The 20,076-nt window shown below is 44.4% G+C and overlaps 1 protein-coding gene across 1 annotated transcript in view; it reads left to right on the plus strand.

Moving 5' to 3' along the window:
• The window catches only part of TNS3 (tensin 3), a 458,389-nt gene that overhangs the window by 153,123 nt on the left and 285,190 nt on the right, over window positions 1-20,076 (plus strand). The window contains exons 6-10 of the mRNA XM_075588602.1: window positions 6,110-6,148; window positions 6,267-6,336; window positions 18,850-18,911; window positions 19,101-19,212; window positions 19,694-19,851. Of these exons, the coding sequence (XP_075444717.1) occupies window positions 6,110-6,148; window positions 6,267-6,336; window positions 18,850-18,911; window positions 19,101-19,212; window positions 19,694-19,851 (441 nt within the window). The remainder of the gene's footprint in view (window positions 1-6,109; window positions 6,149-6,266; window positions 6,337-18,849; window positions 18,912-19,100; window positions 19,213-19,693; window positions 19,852-20,076) is intronic.

Raw genomic sequence — 20,076 nt, forward strand, 5'->3', positions numbered from 1 at the left:
CAGCAGTCTGGTCCTCGTTCAATACATTTTTGAAATACTACAGACATACAATCGTCAGCTGATGCAAGTTTTGGGCGTAGAGTTCTACAATCTGTAGTGAAATAAAGTGTAAAAGTGAATTAATAAAGGTCAACTGATAACGGCATTGACTGGTGGTTTATTCTTTATGTATCCCTCCCTAATTTGTCACTGCTGGGGTATTTCCCAAAGGTGCCCACTGCCAGGGTGATCAGGAAAGAAGAAAATTTAAAACAACTTACCGTAATTTTCTTTTCCTGGAACCACGGCAGTGGACACATAGGGAGGGTAACTATGTATGTCTAATGCCTATCAGTTATATTTTTCAGCTATGGGAGAATCCTAAGACTAAGGTGCAGGTAGAGGGAGGGGCCTTTTATGGCCTACATGCAAGTGTCAATTTCCTGTCCTACCTAGACTGAGGAGGGATTAACCCAAAGGTGCCCCCTGCCATGGTTCCAGAAAAAGAAGATTACGGTAAATTGTTTAAAATGTTCTTCTTTTTGGGTTCTTACAGATTCGGCATTTTTTGCAATCAGTTTCGCAGAACAAGAGTTTTCCGGAGTTAACTAAATTTGAAAGAATATGCAAAATAGGGGTCTACCAGAAGGGACTGATCTCGAGGATATACATGGGACTGACTTCGAAATCAACCCCTCAAAACCATAATTACATGTTAAAATGGGCTGAAGACCTCGGTATAGAAATAGATAGGGAGGACTGGGTGGATGTTTGGGAATCAGCAGCCAAAAATTCAATTTGCACGACCACGAAAGAAAATATTTATAAAATCCTTTTCCATTGGTACCTAAAAACGGGTAATGGTACCCGGCCAAAATTAAATGATCTACCCGGCCGGTTACCCGGTTGGCACTTACCTGGGCCTGGAGGAAGACGACGGTGACATCTAGGAAGGTCAGCAGCGGTCCTGTGGCGGTGGCAGCATCAGCAGTGTGTGTTCAGCCGGAGCGGGAGCTGCAGGAATCCATAGCAGTGTGAGCTGGGGAACCACGTGACTGGAGAAGGAGCAGAAGCGTTCCTATTGGACAGCCGGCTGTCCAATAGGAACACTTCTGCTCCTTCTCCAGTCACATGGTTCCACAGCTCACACTGCTATGGATTCCTATAGCTCCCACGCTGGCTGAACATACACTTCTGATGCTGCCACCACCACAGGACCGCTGCTGACATTCCTAGATGTCGCTGCCGTCTTCCTCGCCTTCCGTCGCTGACAGCAGGTAAGTGATGATGTATTTTTCAGCTACCAAAACCCGGCGTTGGACCCACTTCTCAGTTGCCAGGTACCGGGTAAATTCCTGGTACGCGGTACATCACTAATACAAACTCTGTGAAAAGGGCCATTTGGGCTTTGGTTTTTTTTCTGGCTATGCAGTTCTGTGCACTATGGAAATGAGACACTCAAAACGTTATATATTCATAGGCTAATCATTAAGCTGATTTAAATGAACATATTTCCCAGGTATATCAGGTGTGTTTCCAGGTGTCTCCCCACATAGAGTACTTTTTTAGAAATACATAAGTTAATTGACTGTCTTTCTGAATTTTACATTGATAATTCTTAATGAACACAGAAAAAGCCATATTTTAATTGCGGCAAATTTCATGTCGTTTTTGTTGATTTACATTAGCAACATGATTTTAATGAATAGGTCCTTAAATCTCTACTTGCAACTCCTGAAAAAGAAAATCACAAACTGTAGCACTTCTAAGAACATTTCCATTACTCACTCAAGTTATTTTATAAAGCAAAAATGATTATAATTTCCTCGTAACAGTGTCTCCTCTCTCACATTCTCCTCTCACTTTCAAAAGGTAGCTGTAACCCGTGGTTTTTCTTCCGCAATAATACAAACATACATCCTTTCCTATGTTGCTCGACTGCTAAAATGCTGACACAGGCCCTCATTCTTTCCTGTCTCGATTACTGTAACATCCTGCTGTCCGGCCTTCCTGCCTCTCACCTGTCTCCCCTACAATCTATCCTAAGCGCTGCAGCCAGAATCTCTACTCTTTCCTAAATCTGTCTCTGCGTCTCCTGGCTTCCTTCTTCTGGCTTCCTATCAAATCCTGTATTACACATTCCATTCTGCTCCTCACTTTTAAAGCTTTGCACTCTTCTGGTCCTTCTTACTTTCTCGCTATGCACCATCCCGACTCATGCGTTCTGCTCAAGGATGTCTTCTCTCTACCCCTTTTGTACCTAAAGCTCTCTTCCACCTTAAACCTTTCTCACTGACTGCCCCACACCTCTGGAATGCCCTTCTCCTCAGTATCCGACTAGCACCCTCTCTATCCACCTTTAAAGCACACCTGCTTAATGGAGCTGTAGCCCTGTCTGGGTTGGGCTACTAGTCTGCCCTCCTTCTGGCAGCAATCCCTGGTAAGGGCAGGTTTCCAGGAGTAATCATGGGTTTTCCCCACACACTTGCAGCTCAGTGAGTCAGAGAAGGTAGTGCAATCAGACTTGCTGTCCAATCAGGGACAGGGGGCTGGATCTTACTGGAACTGACTTAATCAGCTGTACTTCCTGATTTAGATCAGTTATCTCTACCATTGAGAGAGACAGGTTTACCCTAACCAAGCTGTCAGGGCTCTCGCAGTTTGAGGCCCTCCCTTAGTGAAGCGGAAGAAACCATTTCGTCTTATTCCATCAGGGGATAAGGGAAGAGCTGGGACCGTTCCTTTTGGCCAGTGGCTGGGAGTGAGGTCCAGGGACATCCTGTGGTGAAGACCTGAAGGGTTGCTAAGTGTCTGCGGTATCTGATGGGCAGTGTGCCAGGCTGCAGAGAAATAAAGTATCCCAAGGATTCACTAAACTTCTTGCCCGAGACTGGAATCTGTCAGGGAGAAGTTGAGAGAAGTTCTCCTCCAGGGGTTCCTCCCCACAAATTTGGGGATCTGTAGGAGATGGAAGCGCTGTACCTGTACTCACTCAGTTCTACCTCAGAAGCCTGTTCTGTCATCCCCCTGTAACATCATGTTGGAGACTCATGGCCCCCTGTTACCAGCAGGTCTGCACCACACTAAGATAAGTAATCAGCACAAGATTCCCCATGATAGACCCTATGTGAGATTGGATAGGGGAAACAGGGTTACAAAGCATATGAGATAGCTATATAGATTAAGACATACATACATTATACAGGTCTTCCAAAGCTGAATGAGTGTAATGCCTTGTGGGATCTTCAATCACTAAAAAGGTTAAATTGTGCTTTTATTATTTTCCTAACCTAATACAAGCTTAAAAAAAATCACACATGTTGTTTTTGCATAGACACAAAGAAAAAGTTACACATTGTCACCTCAATATTCTTATTGGTTTACTTGGTTATACTTCAACTATTTTTCATATGTGCTTTATTAGGCTTTTTTTTTGTGACAAAGGTATGATTTTTATTTTAGTTGTGCAGGCATTTTTTGTCATAGTTTACATTTAGAAAGGTCCAATATTTGTGCAAATACTGACTGCCTAAGCTGACATGCACATTAAGATATTAATTTTCTATCTGAAAATAAATAGGTACAGTACCTTCCCTGAAAACCGAAAATAGATGTGTGTGTGTATCGTGTGAAAGTGAAAAAGAGGGCGCTAACTCTATTAGTGTACACTTATAATATACAGTGAGTGATAATTAAAATCAAATGATGTAAAACAGTGATGACGTGATAAACAACGTGAAAAAATGAATGAATTAAAACCCCCTGCTCAAACCCAGCTGGTAGGGACTGGTTCCACTAGTCCCATAATTCGTCGATATCCGTTTGCAATCCAGGGGGAGCATGAAAGGGAAATAAAACAGAAAGCAATCTAAGTGCAGACAGTTTGATAACTTATATAATATATCTGTGGTGAATCGTGGCTCGTATGTGTGGCCTACTTACAAGATGTAAGTCAAAAACAGGCAGTGTGACCCAATGGTCTGTGCAAGGAGGGCTTCTAATCCAGGAATATGGAGACTTCCGATCTCAGCATAGCAGCAGTGTATATAAAAGAGAAAAGATATCCATAGTGCAGACCAATAATGTCTAAAACGTGACTTTATAGGGTTTTTAAAAATGAACACTTACAATAAAAACATGTAAATAATGCGTGTATCACAATTTAGTGACCGAGGAGAGATTGCTGTTAGCTTCAGGCTCACCCACCACCTCTGGTATATGGACCCTGCGTGGGACACTGCTGCATGGGACTCTCCACCTCCTAGGATCCCTCTGGGGTGTACTAGTCCCGTCAGCTCTGTTCCTTGTGTAGGACGCCTCTCGGCTCTCTGCCTGGAGCTCCCTCTCGGGTGGGCTGTCCTGTCCCCTCCGGTTAGCTCCGATACGTCACTTCCGGTTAGTCGCGATCCGTCACTTCCGGTAGTGGGTCTGCAATCTCTGCAACAGCTTCTCTCCTTCTCTTTAAACAAGTGTGTTTAATGCAATCTGGCAACTCTGATGCTTCATGCCAGTTAATGCATGATCGAGGTATGGTGTCCCGATACCTCTGAGCCTATTAAATCTATCCCAAAGTTGGTGAAGAAGTGTCAGCTTGGGAGAAGGCAGAACAGTACACATGATCGAGAATATAGCACAGCGGTGTGCAAAGTGGGGGGTGCGAGATTACCGCCGGGGGGCGCATGGTTTACAGAGGCCCAGCGCGCTTCCCGAAGGCACTTAAATTACGTATTGGGGGAGCTGCAGAGCCTCTGTAAACAATACTTACCTTGATTCAGTCGGCATCTGGAGACGCGGTGTCAAATGACGCTGCGGGGTCATGTGACGTCACGTTGCTACGGCAATGTGACGTCATGACGCCCAGACGGCGGGAATCAAGATAAGGAGGAGGGAGGGGGCGCGCGGAGAGGAGGACATCCGGCAGGGGGGCGCAGGGAAAAATGTTTTACGCCCCCCTGATATAGCACACAAGAAAATACCATGGAATATGTCTTCAAATATGTTTATAATTATTGAAAACCCTTTTTGTGGGTTTTAATATCCTTTCTGTGGCTAGTTCCTCTGGCTGGCTAGAGAATTTCCAGTGTATATTTCCAGTCCTGTATATATACTGTGATGTTTGTGTAGGGAAAAAGTTCCAAAACCACAAGCAAATAAAAATGTTTTTAATATCTAAACTGTAATAAATAATTCAGCCTTAAATATTGGTATGTGTTAGTGAAAGCATGTATTTATTTACTCACCGCTACTATTCCAGCTCCATCACTAATAATGTAATAACCACGATATGTAGTTTCTTGTTGAGGTTAAAAAAAAATAAAAAAACAAACAAAGGTCACAAACTGGTGTATCTAGACTGTACTGTGTGTGTATATGTATGTATGTATGTACACACATACTGCTCCAAAGCAAGCAGGCTAGACAGCCTCAGTAAACATCTGTTTCTGTTCAGAAAGAGGTGCTATGGATTGATTCCAGATCCTGACTGTTCTGGGACCAGTGAGTTTGGAGTTGAGGCTGATTGTTCACATAAGGCCAACTTATTTTTGAATAAATAGTATGAGTGTATTATGTTACATAGCCTACTTTTCAAAAGGGGAGAATTGGTAACATGATCCATTCGTTGGGAACGAGCTGTAAGTCCATTACATCAATGTAATAGAAGTGGGGTGTGGGGGGGGGGGGAGAGCAAACAAATAGACTAGCCAAAAGTATTATTTTTAGCAGTGGCACCTCTGTACATTTATAGTATTTAAAGAGTTACCCTTTGGGGATATTATAGCTACATTAATAGACTTTACTATATCTGTTTTATGTGATTTATTTAAAAACAAATCCATAATATTAGAGTATTTTTTCTTTTACTTGGTTTTAGTAGGTTTCCTTTGTTTAAGGAAGGAAGTTTAAGCAACATAACACAATTACATTGGATATTAACGTATTAGTCTAACAAATAATTGGGTCATAAAACAGCTGGTAAATGCATGCTACAGTTTGTCTGATTAGTCAAAAATGATTTACAAAATATTTTCTCTCATTAAACCTCAAGATTTACTGTAGAAATCAAGCAATTCTGCTAAAGTAGAAAGAAAATAATGAGAACATATCTAATTTATTTTTTCGCCTTGTTAAGGTGGTGACTCCATGTTTTCTGCAAGTGAACTATGAGTTGGTAAGTAGATATTGACTAATTACATTTGAACAACCCTTTCCAACTCAAGTCCCTGATCCTGTATTATTGTACATGCAGTGCTTGAAGTGGGGTGAGATGCCATCCCATTTCTTTTCAGGAGGACTTGAAACTATCCCGGTACTTTAACAGTTGCTTCAAGCAGCAAACGAACTGGAAATCCTGCGGCGGTGTCTGATGTACCCGGAAGCATATGCCATAGCCTGACCCAAGGAATGTGTTGTGACTGTCACGGAAGACCAGGTTGATTGTACACCTTTACCAGGATCATTCATTGAGCAAAACAAGATAATTAAATAAATTGCTGTTTATTCACAGAAATTGGCATACACACAATGAAACACAAAATACAGACGAAAAGCACACTTACTGGGTTCTGGGGGTTGAAAACTAGACTGTTCTAGGTGCAGGGAACTCTAAATAAGATTTTCCCCCTGACCGGGGCTTAGCCCGAAATCCTCCGGTTCCCAAATTGGCGTGAAGTTCCACACGCCACCGCTCCCTTCTCTTCTGAGAATTTGGACTCTTTTTAACTGGGGGATAGTACTAAAACTCCTGTAACTAAAATTGTAGTTTCAGCCACGACTGCTACGTTCAATTATTAGAACTTGGGCGCTAAAAACGGGACTTAGTCTCTGGTGGACAGACTTTGCAGCTTGAAAATCGAAGCTGGTTGCTCTGCTATTCGCGCATGAGCATCTTTGAAAGCTCGCCCACACTTCTGCTGTTGGAAATCTCAAACCTGATTGGCTCAGACGTTTCTTATAGTATTTGGAATTTCATTCACAAAATACTACAGCCAATTAGCGTGTGGTACCTTCTCAGTAGCCAATTAGAGCCAAGCTGGTCTAGAAAGTCAGGTCAGTGGAGAATCTGAAATTGCCAAGGGACATGCTCAAGATAGCCAGGGTTGGAGGTGGCAATCTCATGCCAACTGCTGGGTCAGGGTCCTCCAGGCCTGGCAGAATAAATGGCAGCCCGGACGACTGCTATTGTTCCCAGAACGTGGGTACTTGAGCCCTTCCCTGCTACCCAAATGGCTTTCACACCTCTGGCATCCTATGGCTTCTTTGAACTCCGATGTCCATTAGATTTAATGGCACCAACTTCTTAGCCCTGGCAGTCTGTGTGGGCATCGGTTCTGAAAGTTCCAGATCACATACATTGTACAACAGTACATACCAGCACTATTACAGTATTAAATAAAATATATCTCTATACCTGTCTAAGTCTTTGGGTAATGGAATAGAAAGATGCACTTTTATTTCTATCAGTCCTTATTCCCCACACACTATCTACTGGACTTGGACTGAACTCTGAGAGTCTCCTCACAACTTTATCCACAGTTGGAGCACCCAAGAACCCAGATACAGGTTCTGAGCTGCCTGGGCATTAACTGGGGGTATCCCCCTTAACCTAGGGACCCCCTTATAGTTAGTCACACTTTTCATCCCTTTGCCCCATTTACCTTTCTGGGCTATGCTGAAGCAGGGAACCCTAGCGTTAAGGCAGGGGAGCGCAAACTTTTTGTGCTGCGCCCCCCTGTCTCTCTGCCCCCGGCTCTCGCGCCCCCCTGCCTTCCTTCAGCCGCGTCAGATGACGCTGCGTGGGCATGTGACGTCAGGTCACATGGTGCCGCGGCGTCTATTGACGCCGCGTTGCCATGGCGACGCAACACAGACGGCTGAATCCCGGTAAGTAAATAGTTGCAGGGACCTCACGCGATCCCCTGGCATTTAATTTAAATGCCTGGGGGAAGAGCGCGGGGCCTCTGCAACTGCCCGCGCCCCCCCCAGCACAATCTCATGCCCCCCCTGGGGGTCGCGCCCCCCACTTTGCGCACCGCTGCGTTAAGGCACTCAAGCGTTTTCAAGGGGAGATATTGCCGGGACAATGTGTTTACATGTATCCGAGAATCAGGCATGATTCCTGGGTACATTTTTAGGGGAACTGACAATTCTGGACCCCAACTATTCTGGACAAAAAACCCCCTTGAAAATCATTCCCTAGCACTCCCTGCTCGCTGGCATCCCATGAAAGGTAAAAACACAGAAAATCTTTATTGTCGTAAATTACAGGTTATGAATACACAGTTACTGGATTCAAGAGCTGACTCTCTTGAACCCTTGTACTCGGGTCAGGGGTAACCAAAACAGTGCTTGACCTTTTATTAATAGCCTGGTTACCCCCTCACCATCACAGTGACTATATTTTTCTGTGTGATTATCCTTTGTATGGTTTTCTATTTTCTGTTTATGCCCTACGTTTTTCTTTTACGATTTAGATTTTTTTGCTTTTTTAAATTGTAATCTTTCTAATATATTTTTTGCAACTAAATTAATTTCCGAGTGCAGTCTCTTTTTGTCCTTTTGTAGTGTATGCACAAACCATCCCATTTCCTTTTTTCTCTCACTTCTTAATACTACATATTCATTGTGTCTTGTGGCTAAAAAACAAAAGCACAAGGTATAATACATTGTTCATTATTTTTTATAGCCTGCTATATATGTCTACACGGTATAGTGCAGATGCATAATAATCTTTATTGCACAGGCTTTTGATGTATGACTTTTATGTGCCCAGACTGTTATTTTCATTCAATTTGACTAAACATATGAAATCACTAAACAAATCCTGTATTTAATCAAAGGTTCAGTCCTGTTTATACATGATTTTCTTTCTGCTCTTATTTTGATTAAAGGGACCACCCGCAGTGTTTTCCTTTCAAAACTGGTTTAGCATATAGTGAATTTTAAATATTTAATATTTTCACTGCCGTGGGTTAGTTACCATGTGCGTGGCCAAAGAATGTTTCACATTTTTGCAACATAATCTTTAAACAACAATTTCTGTCAGTTTTGTGGTGTAGCTTTTGGCCCCGTCTAATTAATATGCTAAAATTAAAGCAGTAGTCCTACCTAACTAGATGGAATATGGAGGGTCATTCAGAGCTGAACTGTGTTTGGCTCCTGGCCCCCTAGTTCTCAAAATACTTAACGGTTAAGCTACTGCCATTACGTTCCTGTTAAAAGGTGATTTTAATGACCATACAATAGGAAGCCGCAATCGATGACCTTGACTTTCCTTTTGGCTTGCGATTTGGCTGCCATTCCTCCCCTGCTACCACCCCCCTGCTACCATCCTCCCCCAACCCCCCCCCCCCCCCCCGGAGGGAGATTTAAACCTGGTAACTTAAATGGGAAGTATCTCAAGAACATGGGGGTTCCCAAAGCGGAAAATAACTTATTATGCAAAAAAATATCATTTTGTTCAAACTTTGCAATGCAGTATGTAATATGCCTTTTCAAAATGTGTCTGCTTTTAGAAAAGAAGAAATTCAGCAAATTTCTGTTTGTTTATGTAGCCAGGTCCACTCCGGTCCCCCCCCCCCCCCCGCTCTCCTGTTTTCACTCTCCTCTCCCGCACTAATGGGGATGTTGCTGGCAGGGCGACGCCATGTTGTGTGTGCGCACGCTCAGGAGTGCAGTTTGTAAGATAGGGGTCCTTGCTGGTTCAGGCATGCGAAGGGCACCCTGTGGCGGCCATTGGAGTCGCGCAGGCGCTGTCTACTATGCGCACGCGGTCTCAATGTTAAGTGTGCAGCAGAGAGACTACAACTCCCATGATGCTTAGGGAGACGCTGCCAGGTGATGTACGATAGCCAATGGAATGGCTGGATTGCTTCTGAAGGGAGGAAAGAGTACTGCCTGCTGGGACAGGAAACGGAGAGTCAAGACCTGGATCCTGAAGGAGCAGGTAGTGTCCACGGAGCTGTGCTCCAAGGACTATGTCAGAGGTATACCCCCAGGGATGGATGTAGTAAGGGAGCGGGTAACCACATATGCAAGAGAAAAAATTGGAAAAAAATAGTACAGCACTGTAATACAAAGTCAGCAGTTCAAACGCAGTAATCCGCACACATTCTACCCACATGTATAACAGTGAGTCTAGCATATCACACACAAAGTGTGCAGGAACAGTGGTCCCACGTGGAGGACCCTCTGAATAGCAGGATGGAAGGATAGGGTGCACTGACAGGAAACGGAAAAACACCATAGCGCAGTCTGTACGAAAATTTAATCAAATAAAAGCACTTCACAAGTGCACACATACAATGCAGCAGTTAAAATAGACAGTAATAGGCAGAGAGGTTGGGTGGGCATTTGATTTTTCCGTTTTATCGCTTGCCACCATTGGGTGTCACTGTTCCATTGATTATTGTATCATCATTTGTACATCTACACCTAGGCGCTAATCCTGGTATTTTTCTGTATTGTATACCCCCAGGGCCCAGTTAGTCCCTTGAGACACGGTAGAGAATCTAAGTGTATGATACAGGGAAAGGCCTTAAGATAGGGACTCCTTCACTATATCAATAGAGAGAGAGATATGCTGCAGGACAGTGCCTGAATGCCAGTGCAGCTTAATAGCTGAAAGGATATCTGGACTCAATAGTAGAGACTGTCCTCCAAGAATCATCCGGCTGGGGATCCCTCCCCAGAGCAGTCAGACGGTGGAATCATTCCTGCAAGGAGCAGTGCGTCACGCAGCTGGACCACGTTGCAGAGTTGCTGATACTGATGATTATCATGGTCAGGACTATGACCAGGGAGGTATATTAAGTGCACCACCGGGCCCCAACACAGGGAAGCGCTATCCCTCACACGTACACTATTGTTTGTGGACACTCAGGGGTTAAGTGCCCAAGCACATTGCTACAGAAAGAACTGAGGGTATTGCAATGATTGACACGTGGGGTGGTACCATGATGAATGATGCAATGATGTCTATGTAAAAAGGTTATTATTATTGTGCTTAGTAAATACTCTTCTTATTCAACTGTGAGTGTATTTACTGTGTATGTTGGTTCTGGTGAGGGTACAAAGAAGAAGAAGCAGGCACACGGTCTTACTCAAAAGGAGGTTTAATATGCCATAAAGTCCAACGTTTCGGCACTCAAATACTGCCTTTCTCAAGGTGAAGGCTACCAAACACATGAAAACAGTCAAAATATATACCACCCCCCCTGATACTCACCCCTTCTGGTGAGGAACACTCCCACCATGTTGGGATCCCTCGCCCGTGGAGGCACTGCACCGTGTATAAGTACACCCCAGGCTCCCAGTGGCGGAGGCTCAGGCCTCTTGTTAGCCGAACAGGTGACAGCAGCACAGGTAGTTGCAGTACCCCAGGGGTACAAGGGCTACTAGTTAATAGTTAATATTTTTTTTTTAATCTAAGAGAGAGGTGGTCCCAAAGTAATTTTAAACTGATTTTGACATACTGTTTTCTAATATACAGATGTAGCAGACATTACTGCACCCTTTAATATGATGCATTGCATTTACATGGGCACGTTATTTAACAATGGTGCTATTGAAAACAATGGTTAAGGAGATAACAAATGTATTATTTAACGTATGATTTTGTGCATTACATCGCATTAACGGTTGTAATAATGCCTGCCACATCTGTAAATACAGTAAATAAACAATGATGCAGAGACAACTTGGGGTTCCTCTGGTGTCTACTGAGAGATATTATGAGGTGTGGTCACTAGTACTTTGTACTGTAGCCGCCATGGCATGGGTTCTGGCACTTCATGGTTGCAAGATTAGGTGATTAGGGTGGCCATATTTGTCCCGGCAAAAAGCGGGACAAATGGCACGCTTGCACAGTCAGCACTTGCCGACTGCGCATGCAGAAGAATGCTTGCCGACCACTGCATGCGTGATCGGCACTTGCCGACCGTGCATGTGCAATCAGTGTTTTCTGGTCACTGACGTGCACGCACGATTGGAGCTTGCCGGTCGCGCATGAGTGACCAGCAAACGTCGATTGTGCATGAGCAGCCGAGAAGTGCCAATCGCGCATGTGCGGCCAGCAGAATTCAAAAACCGGGACAGCACCCCAAAAAGTCGGGAAATAACCCTAAAAACTGGGACTATCCTGGATAAACTGGGACATCTGGTCACCCTACCTATGTACAGGTGCGCCAACGAGTATTCTAAAACATGCCTTGGAAAATCTGGGGCAATTATTCAAACGGAATGGAACTGCCAGAGACCCCTGCTGTGTTAATCCGATGGGCCATCAGTCTTTCTGCAGAAATGTTACTGAAATGTTGCAGCATGTACCCAACATGTACCTGGGTCTTGTTGGTGATAGCCCCAGATTTTCCAAGGCAAGTTTTAGAATACTCATCGGTGCACCTGTAATCTGGGGGCTATGTCATGGGCTCTATGCTCATCTTTTAGGGGAGATTACATTTTGTGTTTTTGTGCAGCGCTGAATGCGGTCCTGACCGTAAGAGCATATTACCTGTATCTTTGCATTTTTTTTTTATTACTTACATTTTTATTGAGCATTTTCAAACATACAAAATGAGGTAAGCATAACATACTACACAAAAAAAAGGGGGATACAGTAATACAAATAAACTGGTTGTGGAACAGTGGAGAAGAGGGAGATCGGGGGGGGCGGGGGGGAAAGGGGTAGCATTTGTACCAATATCGTACAGTATTCAACAATTTAAATATCACATGTATCACTCTGTTCAAAGTATTCTAGTCTATATATGGGGATATACCTGCATGACGGAACCAAGGAGCCCAAATATCAGAGAATTGCGAGGTAGAGCCGTTCAGATAGGCTGAGAGTTTTTCCATATAGACTATATGCCAAATTTTGTTGTTTATTTGATTTAAGGATGGGGGGGCCGGTTGTTTCCACTTTTTGGCAATTGTACACCGTGTAGCGTTTAAAATTTGGGATATTACTCTAGCTTTTTTTTTGGAGATATTAGCCATTGGTTTTCCTAGTAATATATATACTGGGTCGTGTGGGACAGAGATTTCTAGTATCTTGTGTATTAAGGTGAACACTTCCGTCCATGTTTGTTGCATTTTGGGGCATGACCAGAATATGCGCAGTATATTCCCCACGTCACCACAACCGCGCCAGCACAGAGGGGTGTCAAGACGAGCTCACCACAAACGAGGCGGGACCGCGGTGCTGAAGTGGGATAGGATATTACGCCACCCACAACCATGAGGGCACATCTTGAGAGTAGAGTGGTCTGGGAGTCCGAGTCGGGGCAGGAGAGGTACGGATGGTAGAGGGTGCTGTTCGCCAAGTCCGGGGGTTAGAGAGAGGGACGTAATCGTTTACCGTTTGCCGGGTTCGGGGTGCCAGTGGTGCGGAGAGTCGTATTGCCGTATGCCAAGTTCGGGATGCCAGAGGTGCGGATAGTCGTAGAGGAAGCCGGTTTGGTACACGAGGAAGACTGCAAAACAAGACAGGACAAGACAGGACTAGGGAGGCAGAGAGTGATGAGAACAACTGGTTCTATGCTCAGCCGACGAGTTAATGAAGTTGCAGGGTATATATAGGCAAGAGGGTCCAATGGCAGAGTAGCAAGGTGGGGGTGTGTGAATGGGCCAGGCTGAGACAGGGATAGGTCCAGAGGAGCTCCTGGAGGAGGGACTAGAGGAAAGGGAACATTTTATTGCAGCATTAAAAAGAGGAGATGTGCCTTTAAGAGGCTGGAGCGCCTCCGTGTGGCCGAGCCTCCGTGTGGCCGCACCTGCGGGCGCGTGACCGGGCACACGGCCAGACCCGGCACTAGAAGGGGAGCGCTGACGTGCGCGCGCGCCTGGGCAAGATGGCGATCGGCATCCTGGAGGAAGAATCACTGCGAGGCGCGGGAGAGCCCGGCGGAACCGCGGGTAAGTGAGGAGCATGCCGAGGGTGGCATGACTCCCCGGTCGTTACAGTACCCCCCCCCCCCTTCAGGGGCGACCTCTGGGCGTCCATGACATGGCTTGGAGGGATTCCTACGCAGACGATAAGCCACAGGATTAATCCTCCTAACCACGGGAAAGGGACCGAGGAACTTGGGTGCTAGCTTCATGGTAGGAATCTTTAGTCGTATATTCCTGGAAGAAAGCCAAACCCTGTCTCCTGGAGCGAACTCCGGGACCTGGCGTCGAAGGCGGTCTGCCTGGAGTTTCTGTCTCCCTGTGGCCACCTTTAAATTCTCCTGAATCCTCCTCCATAAGTCTTTCAGCCGGGAGATGCGCTTGTCATCCGCTGGTACTCCTGAGGATAGAGGGGAGAAGGGTAAACGGGAAGGATGAAAGCCACAATTTATAAAGAAGGGAGATTCTTGAGTGGAGTCATTGCGAAGGGAGTTAAGAGCAAACTCGGCCGAAGAGACTGGAGCACCTCCGTGTGGCCGCGCCTCTGTGCACCGGGCACACGCCCAGACCCGGCACTAGAAGGGGAGCGCTGACGCGCGCGCGCCTGGGCAAGATGGCGATCGGCGTACTGGAGGAAGAATCACTGCGAGGCGCGGGAGAGCCCGGCGGAACCGCGGGTAAGTGGGGAGCACGCCGAGGGCGGCGTGACTCCCCGGTCGTTACAAGGGGAAACGCCTGGGAGAAAAGAGTGCAGCCTGGCAGGAGTCATATTCCATCTGAATATTAACTTGTAAATATTCTCCTTAATTACAACGCATGATGAATTTTTGGAAGCAGCTTCCCAGATGTCTGTCCAGGTATCGAGATCTATACAGTCGTTAAGATCCCTTTCCCAGGAAACCATATATTTATCGGGGGTTTGGTTGTTCTTGATAGAGGATAAACTGTGATATATTCTGGAGAAGATGCCCTTTGTGTGGGGTTGGTGTAGACACCAGTCCTCATACAAAGTTAAAGCATGGGGTTGACTTGGCTTATATATTGATTGGATATAGTGCCTAACCTGGAGAAATCTGAAGAATTCGGAGGAGGGTATATCAGGGTTTGTTTGTAGCGATGCGAATGGGGGGACTTTCCCTTGGGTGAGGATATCCTTGACTCTTGTGAGTCCTTTTTGAATCCAGGTATGGGAGTGCGGGTTTCCTGTGTAAAAAGGAAGGAAGGGGTCCGAGAATAGTGGTTGCATAGGGGAGGAGAATCGGTTAGTTGGAACTTGGTTTTGAGGGAGTCCCAGAGATTACAGGCAAAGGATATCACCGGGTTCTTGTAGATCTCAGATGGTCTAGACTTTTTGTTGAGCCAGAGAAGATTTTTTATTTTACATGGGGAACAAACTAGGTCCTCTATCTCAACCCACCTCCTCTCGGTTGGGTTTGAGTGCCAGCTAATGAGTTGCCCTAGCTGTGCGGATCTATAGTAGTTTTGTAAGTTCGGGAGAGTTAAGCGTCCTTCTGATTTGGATTGATAGAGAATATCTTTACGAACTCTGGGTCGCCTATTTTGCCAGACAAACTTCAAAATTTTCTTCTAGATTATTTAGGTCTTTCTGACAAATTTTAACCGGGATAGTTTGGAAGAGATAGAGGAGTCTAGGTAAAATATTCATTTTAATGGTAGTTCTTCTCCCAAACCAGGATATTATATATGGATTCCAAGTGGTTAAAACCTTAGCTATCTGGTCGAAAAAGGGTTTAAAATTTGCGTTGTATAAAGTCGGGTAATCTTTTTTTAATTGGACCCCTAGATATTTAATATGGTTCGAGTTCCATTTAAAGTCGAAATTTAGTTGGAGTAATTTTACTAATTCTTTAGGGAGATTTAAACTAAGGGCCATGGATTTGGAATGATTCATTTTATATCCTGAAAGGGCGCCGAATTCTGATAGATCATGAGAAAGGTTAGGGAGGGATGTAAGAGGTTTTGAGACCGTCAATAGTATATCATCCGCAAAAAGAGCTATTTTGAATTCTTCCTGACCAACAGGAATACACGCAATATTGGGGTTCATCCTTATCCGGCATGCTAATGGTTCTATGGCTAAGGTAAACAGAGGTGAGAGCGGACAACCCTGTCTAGTTCCATTTGATATTGAAAAGGGATCAGATAGGGAGTTGTTCGTCCTCACCATGGCCGTTGGTGTGGATTATAGTGTGTTTATGCTATTTAGTATTTTGGCTGTGAATCCCATCTGCGAAAGCGTAGCTGACATAAACTGCCAGTCTAATCGATCGAACGCTTTTTCTGCGTCTAAAGAGAGTAAAAGAGATGGGCACTTTGTGTTTTGTGCTACGTGTATTAGATTCACTGTCCTCCTAGTGTTGTCAAGGGCTTGTCTGCCCAGGACGAATCCCACCTGGTCCGGATGAACCAGTTTAGGGAGGATATTATTTAATCTGTTGGCTAAGATCTTTGCATAAAGTTTTAGATCAGTATTTAACAATGAGATAGGTCTGTAGTTGGAGCACAGCAGAGGATCTTTCCCCTCTTTTGGGATTACCACTATGGTAGCGCGAAGCATATCCCTAGGAGGGGGAAGGCCTAGTAGCATCTCATTAAATACTTTGGTAAGAAATGGGAGGAGCATTGCGGAATATTTCTTGTAATAAAGATTAGAAAATCCATCCGGACCAGGGGCCTTCCCAATTTTCAGGGATTTTATGGCGTCCATAATTTCCAGGGGCTCTATAGATTTTTCGAGGTTTATGATATCGTTCGGGTCTAGAGTGGGGAGTCGGCATTCTGCTAGATAATTTCAAATCTTTATTGCTCTTTTGTTTTTAGCCGAGTCTCCCATTGGGCCTGGTAGGTTGTATAGGGATGTGTAATAGTCCTTAAAAGCGTCGCTTATAATTTTGGGATTGTGGGATACTGAGCCATTTTTAGTGTGGATGTTATGAATTTTAGCTTTAGCTTGTTTTTGCTTTAATTTGCGTGCCAGCATTCTATCTGCTTTATTACTTTTTTCATAATATTTCTGTTGGGACCATCTTATAGCTCTTTCTGCGTTTGACACCAGCAAAAGGTTTAGTTCGCCCCTCACTGAGATTATCTGCCTGTAGTTTTTTCGAGATGGGGTTGACTTGTGAATAAATTCTAGTTCTGATAGTTTTTGTGTTAGTGTTTCAATTTGTTTTGTTTTTTTGTTTTTTTTCCTGAGAAGCCAGGGCAATCAATTTGCCTCTTATCACTGATTTGTGGGCCTCCCAAAGGGTAAAAGAGGCCAGTTCTTTTTCTATTAGTTGGAGATTTTGTGGGTTCAGTAGTAGGGATTCATTCAAGGACCATGAAATTTTGGAAGTGAGGCCAGCCAATTTGGTTATAAGCGTAGAGTGGTCCGACCAAGCAGAGGGGGCAATTACTGCTGAGGAAATATTATCACTAATTTGTTGGTCTATTAGAATATAGTCGATTCGAGAATAGCTATTATGGGGGTGAGAGAAAAAGGAGAAATCCTTTACATTGCTATTAACTAATCTCCAGGAGTCTACCAACAATAGATCCTTGGTCATAGATACAAGTCCCCGAGTAGAGGGAACTATTTTTTTTGGGGGGGGGGGGGGCCTGGGAGATTTATCTAGATTTGGGTCCATAATTGCATTTAGATCTCTTGCTAAAATTAAAAGGCCTTTCTGGACAGAGAGAATTAAATTTGTTAGTTCCTGGAAAAAGGATTCTTGATTTTCGTTAAGTGCATAAGTGTTGACTATTGTTATATCAGTGGAGCCCAGTGACCCTGTAATGATTAGAATTCTCCCAGCAAGATCACTTTTAATTTTATCTACTTTGAAGTTTAAATTTTTATGGAAAAGTGTAGCTACGTAATTTTTTTTCGTGGGAGCTGATGAGTGGTAGACTAGGGGGTAGTCATTGCTGAACAGCAGTGACTGATCCTCCTTTTTCAAATGAGTTTCTTGTAGCAAGATTATATCTTCTGCCAGTCTTTTGGCTTCCGAAAGGGCAATACGTCTCTTTCGGGGGGTGTTTAAGCCCTTGGTGTTTTGGGATATTATATTAATCGGCATGGTGGTGGTTCAAGATTCTATAATACAAATGAACAGAGTGATAACTTAAATATAGTTGAAGAGTCGGTACATCCGTCTTCGGAAACGATCTGGTATGAGAACATATACAACAAGAGATATACATATTATTACATGGTAGTGGCAAAACTTGGAGGAGGGAGGGATAGAGAGGGAGGGGAGGGGTAAACCGAGGACCGCGGCTTCCAAACATTGTTTGGGGGGACCAGCCATAGTGGGAACCGTGGTGCGAGTATCTCGCACTCGCAGGTTAAATGAACGTGAGGGGGGCGGGCAGTGGCCCAGTGGCTCGACGCCGCAGTGCTCCTTTGTTTAGGAGCTAAGCTTTCGAAAAGGGAAAACAAAATCACCCCAAAGAGTACTGGGTGGGTTGTGTGTGTGATCTTACACATCAGGGAAATAAAAGCAAGAATGGGGGGCATTGAACGTTATAACTGTTTACATCAACATATCCTTTCTCAATTTTAGAAGCATTAAGTAGGGTTGACTGGCAGCTATAGTTTGGCAGACTCTGCATTCGTAGTCTACAGGGGGAGAGGGATAAATAACATGGAAAAAGTTACCTAAAACGTAACCTTTAATATTTTAACCTGTAATAGAGAATTGGTAGCGGAACTTTGGGAGATCAATTCTATTATAGGCAACATATAGACTTATATTACAAATACACTTTTATCTAGAAAACAGTTCCAAACAAACATTGTGTGTCAGTCCCTTTAAGTGTTCGGGTTAGTTCAAACTGGTTATCAAACTTTGAATGACTCGAACTTGTGGGTAACTTGGGAGAACAGTTTCACAATGAACAAGGAAATAACCTAGATTTTGGGACTTGTACATTCTAGAAACGTAGAAACTAAAAACTCGGTAACTTCTTGATGTGAAGGTTGTCGTGGTCGTTGTGACTTGATCGAGTTGGTCGATGTGTTCCAGGTACCGCAACCGTTGGTTAGTTTTTAGGTGGGTTACTGAAGTGGGCCACGTCTCGATTAGAGCCTTAAGTCCAGGCCACGTTTTGGCTTGTCTGCCATCTTAAATGGGTGTTAAGTAAGTATCCAGCTCTAGTTCTTCAAGTGGTTTGGGTCTTTGCTCGCCCAGAGGTTGGTGTTTTCACCCATGCCTGGCGTTGTGTCTTAGGTGAATGACGAGGCTTTTGAGAGGCCTCCGGATCCTCTGGTTCGAGTAGACCCAATGATCGTAGTTTTTCCTCACCTTCTTCTGGTGAGAGTAGAATGTACATCGTCTCTTGGTAAGTGAACAATATTTTGCAGGGGAAACCCCAGCGATAGCGGATTTTATTGTTCCGCAGTGAATTGGTGATCTGCGCGAACATTCTCCGCTTATTCAGCGTGATTTGAGCCAAGTCCGGAAAGATGAGGAGTGGAACGTTATCCTGCTCTATCTTTGGGGTTGTTCTAGCGGCTCTCAATATTTCCTCTTTAATACGGAAATAGTGTAGGCATGTGATCACGTTTCGTGGCTTTGCTGGGTCTAGGCCTTTCGGTCTAGGAGGCCTATGGGCTCTGTCCATCTGAAGTTTTTCATCCGATGTTTAGGGTAACAGGGACATGAAAAGCCGAGTGAGATATGCGTCCAATTGGGCATTGTCCACTTCTTCTGGATACCTCTGATCCGCAGGTTATTGCGTCTTGACCGGTTCTCCGTATCCTCCAGTTTTTCAAAAATAGTTTTGACTTGAGTTTTTAATTCCTCGATATCTTGCGTTTGAGTCTCCTGTGCAAGGGCGGTGTTATCCACCTTCTCCTCCAAGTCCACAATGTGGTCTCCTATGGACGCAATCTCCTTTCTGATGCTGCGGCGGAAGCTCTGCATCTCAGAGTGGAAAGAGCTTTTTAGTTCTTGTACAAACACCATCATTTCTTTATGGGTATGTGTCTTTGCATTTTAATGAAGTCCACAATAGGAATTTCAAATATTTTAATTTGCATGGTATTAACACAATAACAAAGACAAACGCGGCAGAGATTAAGGAAATGACTAAGAGCTGAGTGACTAAGGCCGCGCTTATAGTGACGGCGACACGACGTCGCTTCAAAACAAATGCATTGAATCTGTAGCATGTGCTTATAGTAGGCGCAACGGAGCGACCTGA

Source organism: Ascaphus truei, chromosome 2 (genome assembly GCF_040206685.1).
Source record: "Ascaphus truei isolate aAscTru1 chromosome 2, aAscTru1.hap1, whole genome shotgun sequence".
In the NCBI taxonomy this organism is placed as follows: domain Eukaryota; kingdom Metazoa; phylum Chordata; class Amphibia; order Anura; family Ascaphidae; genus Ascaphus; species Ascaphus truei.